At 40.0% G+C, this 8,446-nt stretch overlaps 1 protein-coding gene across 1 annotated transcript; it reads right to left on the reverse strand.

Moving 5' to 3' along the window:
- Positions 1–1,815: 1,815 nt before the first annotated feature.
- LOC138367972 (semenogelin-1-like) lies at positions 1,816–2,538 on the reverse strand. The gene has a single exon (XM_069330259.1). The coding sequence runs from the start codon at positions 2,536–2,538 to the stop codon at positions 1,816–1,818; it is 723 nt and encodes a 240-aa protein (XP_069186360.1).
- Between the last annotated feature and the right edge of the window lie 5,908 nt (positions 2,539–8,446).

Below are 8,446 nucleotides of genomic sequence, written 5' to 3' on the forward strand. Positions count from 1 at the left end.
ACAATCCACAGTTTATTGTAGGAAACATGTGCAAAATTCTTGAAGGATCCCGACGCAAGCACCCGGGCATAGAGCACTGGGGACGGGGCACACGCCGGCGGAGAAAGGGATATGGGAGTCACATGTGGTGTGGGTGTGAGTGGACACACACCGGGACTGTTGAACAGAGAGGAAGAGTGTTACCGTTGCTGGCTTACTCACGTGTATCTCTACACCCCCGCCTGCTGGCTCAGGCCATCACATCCTTCAATTATGGCTCCCATACTTTCTCGATAGGAATTATAGTAATTAATATTTTCTATTTGGATTATAAGTCGATATAAGTAATATCGACTATTATAATATCGACGATATAAGTGAGTAATTGATCTGTTTCCGGAAAAGGCCAAGTTACCCATTCAATAATGCTTGACCACAAGCATGCACAACTTATAATTCCTGAGAGCAGGAGCAGTGGGAGCAACGGTAGAAAAGAGAAAGGGAAGCAGCTTCGCGGCAGGAGGCCGATAACACGAGCGTAGATAGTGAGAGCAAGTGGAGCGATGAGATGAATTGCTCTCCTGAGTTTTCACGTATTTGGAGAAAACTTTCTTTTATCGATATTAATGATCAGTTTATTGCAAGAGGCCACAGAGATGTGTCACGTCTGTACAGGTGCGAGCCAGGGAGAGCTGCAGGGAGGAAACCGTGTCTTAAGGTTTGAGGAGGGCAGTAAATAGGTACCTGGGAGTTAGACAGCTGCTACGAGCTGCTTCCTGGGGTGTGTGTAACAAAAAGGAGGCCTGGTCGAGGACCGGGCCGCGGGGGACGCTAAGCCCCGAAATCATCTCAAGATAACCTCAAGAGAAGAGAGGGAGCCGAGTGAAGTCACCAGCATTATAGTACATAGCATTATATGTACTCGGATGACCACTGATTACAAGTAAAAAACTATATTTGCGACGGTAGAGAACCTTGCGGAACTCTACAGTAGATGGTGAGAGAGGTAGAGACTGGACCATCTGCACCCCAGATATTTATCTATTGGCAGCATAAAGAACTTGGGAATCGAAAAGATGGGAGTATGAATATAAAAATTTGTCACATCCTTTAGAAAACTTTGGATATAACCAGATCAATGTGAAAATATTAATCTATATCTTTATAGATTATAAATTATAGACTATTATATATTATAGACTAATATAAATCTTGTATGATAGTGTATTAAGAATTGTTTTACCCCTTTGAACTAGAAGCACTGAGAATTTTCAAAGATAAAACAACTGGGGTTCAGTAGTAAGTATATGTCATATATTTACTGGGCGCAATTCCTTAACTGTAGCCTCTGTTTAACGCAACAGTAAAATGTGTACTTGGATGAAAAAACGATTCTTCGCGGCAGGGGATCGTATTCCAGGGACCTGCCCGAAACGCTACGCGTACTAGTGGCTGTACAAGAATGTAACAACTCTTGTATATATCTCAAAAAAAAAATAATAATAATGGTGAACTGCGGCCAGCATTAAAGACTACGCCACAGCTGAATGTCTTTGGAGAAAGGCCCATCACACAATGGCTTATGGATGGAAGAAGGAAAAGAAAGTGAAACTGTGATGAAAGCTTCATTCCAGCAATAACAATCTCGGGTGACTTGCTGAGCACATAAGGATGTCATGCATTGAGAAACAATAGCCTTCCTGATGAATATCGAGATAAAAATTCATACTAGTCGAGTCAGTAGAGCGAAAGTGCCAAGGCAGCCCAGAAATTTAGAGATTGGAGGAGGGAGGAGTTCCCACTGAGCACAGAAGTGAAGCTATGTTCAGAAGCTTCTTAAGGTTCAGATGCCGTAGGTCTGTGGGTTCCGTTCGTCCGTGGTTTCCGTTCGTCCGTGGTTTCCGTTCGTCCGTGGTTTCTGTTCGTCCGTGGTTTCTGTTCGTCTGTGGGTTCTGTTCGTCCGTGGGTTCTGTTCGTCCGTGGGTTCTGTTCGTCTGTGGGTTCTGTTCGTCCGTGGTTTCTGTTCGTCTGGGGGTTCTGTTCGTCCGTGGGTTCTGTTCGTCCGTGGGTTCTGTTCGTCTGTTGGTTCTGTTCGTCCGTGGGTTCTGTTCGTCCGTGGGTTCTGTTCGTCCGTGGGTTCTGTTCGTCCGTGGGTTCTGTTCGTCTGTGGTTTCTGTTCGTCCGTGGGTTCTGTTCGTCCGAGGGTTCTGTTCGTCCGTGGGTTCTGTTCGTCCGTGGGTTCTGTTCGTCTGTGGGTTCTGTTCGTCCGTGGTTTCTGTTCGTCTGGGGGTTCTGTTCGTCCGTGGGTTCTGTTCGTCCGTGGGTTCTGTTCGTCTGTTGGTTCTGTTCGTCCGTGGGTTCTGTTCGTCCGTGGGTTCTGTTCGTCCGTGGGTTCTGTTCGTCCGTGGGTTCTGTTCGTCTGTGGTTTCTGTTCGTCCGTGGGTTCTGTTCGTCCGAGGGTTCTGTTCGTCTGTGGGTTCTGTTCGTCCGTGGGTTCTGTTCGTCCGTGGGTTCTGTTCGTCCGTGAGTTCTATTCGTCCGTGGGTTCTGCGTCCTCATTTATGTATTTCTTAAAGGTACAGGCGGGTAGAAAGCATTGCGTCCAACTAACATACATCAAATGTAACTTCTTGCACGAAGTAAAAGTTCATTCCTGAGCTGACTCTGGAATACGACCGTCGCTCACCAACTTTGACTAGGATACGACTGTCGTTCTCCAGTGTACGTTCTTGGGGTATATTGCACGCCACGTCGTCTCGGTCGCCCCCAGTCTTCTCCACTCCAAGGGGTTTTCCGTTCCCAGTCTTACCTATTCTCGTCATTCTACATGCCTGCTTGTTTCCGATCACGATATTTCTTATTCTGTGTTCACTATCCTGCTCTTTCTCTTCCAGAGTCTTTCCATTCTTTGTTCCCTCCCTTCTCATTTCCTAGTAATTTTTCCATCCACCTTGTCGACGTGTCACCATTCCTCAGTCACCAGGCAGGCGTTCCCGCTGGCACCCGCGCCACGACCGGCGCCACTATCCTTGGTGGACGCACCGCCAGGCACCAACAGCAGCCTGGCTGAGGGTGTCCGGAGACCAGCACCTCCCGCGGGGCTCTGACCTCCGTGTCCACCTCCCTCGCCCTCTCCCACGCCCTTCCACCTCCCAGTACTTGCAAAATTAATTGATTTAAAACTAGGAAAACAGGCTTTCCATATCCTGTTAATATTATGTTTATAAGTGCCTCTGATGTCAGGGTAGATATGCAACACTTCTCATTCTAGTTTTTAATTTGCCTCCCCCTACTTTATGGTTAAAATTCAAACTGGTCTCCTATCTGCTTTATTTTCATTATATTACCCTAGTTGGGGGTTGATCTCAGAGACATGTTGTTCTGCCTACTCCAGGAGGTTTGTCAATGACTTCCTCTAACACTTTAAAGTCCTCCTCCATCTGCAAACATTGACATGAGGAGTTCGCTGCCCTGGGAAGGTAATTCCGCAGCTTAGGAACATCAACAGGCCAAGCTAGGACCGAACCCTGCGGGACTCCGCTTTCCACTCGCCCACCAGCCTGAGGCATCTCTCTCAGAAAGAAGCTAATAGTGTCTAGGAGAAGGTATCTAGCCAAATATGGATTTGGCTAGAGAAGGTGTCCTTGGAGAAGGAAGCCAAGAGTGTTTAGGTGAAAGTAGCCGAAAGTATCTTGGAGAAAGTAGCTGAAAATGTCTTGGAGAAAGTAACCGGAAGTGTATTGGAGAAGGGAACCAAAAGTGTTTAGGAGAAACTAATGTAGCCAAGAGAGTCTAGGAGAAGCTTGCTGAGTCTGTCTAGGAAATACAAGATAAGTGTCTCTTAAGACAGAAGAGCGCAATATTAAGGAGCGAGAAGTTAACAGTGCGTAAAAGAGAGAAGCTAGGAATGTGTTAGAGCAAGAAACTAAGTGTCAAGGACAGAAGACATTGGGAAGTCGAGTAAGGGTCAACAAACGAGAGCATCACTTTCAAAATAAGAGTGAGAGTGAGCTGACGTAAGAGGGAAGCTGATAGCATTCACAGCGGCCAAAACAAAAAAGCATCTAACGGTTCGATGAAGCAGGAAGTTATGCATTGTGCCAAGTAGCAAAAAAATCTAGTTTTTTTTTTTAAGTGTAATTTTGGCCTCAAGAAGGACATATGGTGGTTAATACACTCGTGTCAGTCTGCAGATAAGGCCCGACACACACAAACTAATGTCGTAAAAAACTTGGTAGTGCGACAAGGTGGTCAGTTTTTGTGGGTGTGGCGGACGTGAGTATCAGCGTCGGGGGTGCACAACTAAGCTGAGACACGCGGTAAAAACCCGCCGTGGTGTTCTCCATCAGGTAAACTGCCCCTACCCCGTCCCCCTTCACCACGACCGTTCAGGTGTTGGGGGGTAAAAGCTACGCTGACCACTCCCTGAAGGAGGGTCAAGAGCCCCTTCTCCCTCACCTTCAGATGTGGTAAACGACTCGTTGGCGTTGACCGCTCTCTGATGGAATGCTCAAGCTGTTCCACTCGGCGAGCCAGCCAGCCGGAACACTGAACTTCATGATGAACTATGAATCGTTCTTGTCATTCTTGAACCATTTCACTTCCCTCTGGTGAACCATTGTGGTAACATTCTCCACTTGTCAATATATATATATATTTATTTTTAAATCAACTAAGATAAATGTCAAATGTCTCAGTTTTAATTCACATAAATTGACCCCCTCCCCCTCCCCCTTGTTTGAGGAGTCTTGAGGTCCGTGTTGGCATTAAGGACTTGAACAGGAAGACTCAGTGTGGACCACTCGCCTCTCATGGCTAAGTGTCACCCACATCTCAGAACTACCCATCATACTCAAGACCAAGAGAGAATAACTGGGGCCACACTGCCCCAACCATCATAAGAATACTGGAACTGCAGAAGGCCTATGGGTTCACGCGACCTACTTCGCCTCACCCTTCTTGGTTATGGGTGCGGTCGACTCCGCTAATTTGTATCTACCTCATTCACATCTGCTTTTCAAAATGTTGACAAGGTCAACGAAACTTTAGAGAGTTAATTTTTCAACTTCCCAAGTAAAGGAGAATATAAATACAGAGACGATTCCTGCTAGAATGTTTTTTCACGGGCTCACTGTAGCCTATGCTTCATGGACATTTCGTTCTGAGTTTCTAACTCTAAAACAACGTGCTAGAATCATGGAATCTTTTCTGTCATATTTAATAACATGCATATTAAGCTAGTTTATATCAAGATTATAATTTGCTGAGCTAAATTAATTTTGCGGTTCATTGATTGAGCCCATTATGTGCCTCTGTAACCTTTTGTAAACAATTCCCGCCATGAGGAGTCAAGAGGTGCTCTATATTGAATTTATGATAACTCAATTTTAGAGCGAACAAATCCACAAGAGTCATGACGAAGATTCGAACCTGCGTCCTAGAGCATCCCAGATGCTGCCTTAGTCCATATTAGAGTGTATTTTATCTCGGTGTTTAAATAAGTTAGATGTAGGAAAAGATAGGTAGTACCTCTTGTTATATATATCAACTATCCTCTTGTGTAGATACTACACAGGCGTAATGGACAGTTAGATAGTAGAATTTGGTACTATTCACTCTATTATCTATTGACAAAAAATGAAGCTAAAAAAAGCAAACTTAAATTTCCTAGGCTTAACATAGCACATATATGTACTATATTTAGGCCTCAAATAGCGTGTATTAGGCCTAGGAAGGTTAGGTTAGGGTAAGTTGTTTGCAATATCAGTACAAAAACGTTTCCGGTTTGTCCAAATTCAATAGTACCGATTTCTACTTTCTAATTGCCTTTTACGTCAATATATGTACGATGGTCGTCGTCGTTACTATAAGTACAACCTAAACGGAAGGCTGAGCTGTATATATATACTAAGATATGAGCCTCTCAGTATATGTGAACTGATACTTTACCTAAATATTAAAGTGTTTTAGGGATTATAGTATAGTTTTTAGTAAGAATTAAATCAGATTAACATATATTAAATATATATATGTCGTACCTAGTAGCCAGAACGTACTTCTCAGACTACTTTGCAAGGCCCAATTTGCCTAATAAGCCAAGTTTTCCTGAATTAATATATTTTCTCTATTTTTTTTCTTATGAAATGATAAAGCTACCCATTTCCTTATGTAAGTGGTCAATTTTTTTTATTGGAGTTAAAATTAACGAAGATATATGACCGAACCTAACCAACCCTACCTAACCTAACCTAACCTATCTTTATAGGTTAGGTTAGGTTAGGTAGCCCAAAAAGTTAGGTTAGGTTAGGTTAGGTAGGTTAGGTAGTCGAAAAACCATTAATTCATGAAAACTTGGCTTATTAGGCAAATCGGGCCTTGCATAGTAGGCAAAGAAGTGCGTTCTGGCTACTAGGTACGACATATATATATATATATATATATATATATATATATATATATATATATATATATATATATATATATATATATATATATATATATATATGTCGTACCTAATAGCCAGAACGCACTTCTCAGCCTACTATTCAAGGCCCGATTTGCCTAATAAGCCAAGTTTTCATGAATTAATGTTTTTTCGTCTACCTAACCTACCTAACCTAACCTAACCTAGCTTTTTTTGGCTACCTAACCTAACCTTACCTATAAATATAGGTTAGGTTAGGTTAGGTAGGGTTGGTTAGGTTCGGTCATATATCTACGTTAATTTTAACTCCAATAAAAAAAAATTGACCTCATACATAGAGAAAAGGGTTGCTTTATCATTTCATGAGAAAAAAATTATAGTAAATATATTAATTCAGGAAAACTAGGCTTATTAGGCAAATCGGGCCTTGAATAGTAGGCTGAGAAGTGAGTTCTGGCTACTAGGTACGACATATATATATATATATATGTCGTACCTAGTAGCCAGAACGTATTTCTCAGCCTACTATGCAAGGCCTGATTTGCCTAATAAGCCAAGTTTTACTGAATTAATATATTTTCACTAATTTTTTTCTTATGAAATGATAAAGCTACCCATTTCATTATGTATGAGGTCAATTTTTTTTTATTGGAGTTAAAATTAACGTAGATATATGACCGAATCTAACCAACCCTACCTAACCTAACCTAACCTATTTTTATAGGTTAGGTTGGGTTAGGTAGCCGAAAAAGTTAGGTTAGGTTAGGTTAGGTAGGTTAGATAGTCGAAAAACAATTAATTCATGAAAACTTAGCTTATTAGGCAAATCGGGCCTTGCATAGTAGGCTGAGAAGTGAGTTCTGGCTACTAGGTACGACATATATATATATATTATATATATATATATATTATATATATATATATATTATATATATATATATATATTATATATATATATATATATTATATATATATATATTATATATATATATATATTATATATATATATATTATATATATATATATTATATATATATATACATATATATATATATATATATATATGTATATATATATATATATATAATATATATATATATATAATATATATATATATATATATATAATATATATATATATAATATATATATATATATATATATATATATATATATATATATATATATATATATATATATATATATATATATATGTCGTACCTAGTAGCCAGAACTCACTTCTCAGCCTACTATGCAAGGCCCGATTTGCCTAATAAGCCAAGTTTTACTGAATTAATATATTTTCTCTAATTTTTTTCTTATGAAATGATAAAGCTACCCATTTCATTATGTATGAGGTCATTTTTTTTTATTGGAGTTAAAATTAACGTAGATATATGACCGAACCTAACCAACCCTACCTAACCTAACCTAACCTATCTTTATAGGTTAGGTTAGGTTAGGTAGCCGAAAACGTTAGGTTAGGTTAGGTTAGGTAGGTTAGGTAGTCGAAAAACAATTAATTCATGAAAACTTGGCTTATTAGGCAAATCGGGCCTTGCATAGTAGGCATAGAAGTGAGTTCTGGCTACTAGGTACGACATATATATATATATATATATATATATATATATATATATATATATATATATATATATATATATATATATATATATATGTCGTACCTAGTAGCCAGAACGCACTTCTTTGCCTACTATGCAAGGCCCGATTTGCCTAATAAGCAAAGTTTTCATGAATTAATGGTTTTTCGACTACCTAACCTACCTAACCTAACCTAACTTTTTCGGCTACCTAACCTAACCTAACCTATAAAGATAGGTTAGGTTAGGTTAGGTAGGGTTGGTTAGGTTTGGTCATATATCTACGTTAATTTTCACTCCAATAAAAAAAAATTGACCTCATACATAATAAAATTGGTAGCTTTATCATTTCATAGGAAAAAAATTAGAGAAAATATATTAATTCAGGAAAACTTGGCTTATTAGGCAAATCGGGCCTTGCATAGTAGGCCAAAAAGTGCGTT

Source organism: Procambarus clarkii, chromosome 24 (genome assembly GCF_040958095.1).
Source record: "Procambarus clarkii isolate CNS0578487 chromosome 24, FALCON_Pclarkii_2.0, whole genome shotgun sequence".
Classification (NCBI taxonomy): domain Eukaryota; kingdom Metazoa; phylum Arthropoda; class Malacostraca; order Decapoda; family Cambaridae; genus Procambarus; species Procambarus clarkii.

What these genes read in the sequence shown, in the direction of transcription:
- LOC138367972 (XM_069330259.1), bottom strand. Translation starts at nt 2,538, where the DNA reads ATGAGGACGCAGAACCCACGGACGAATAGAACTCACGGACGAACAGAA.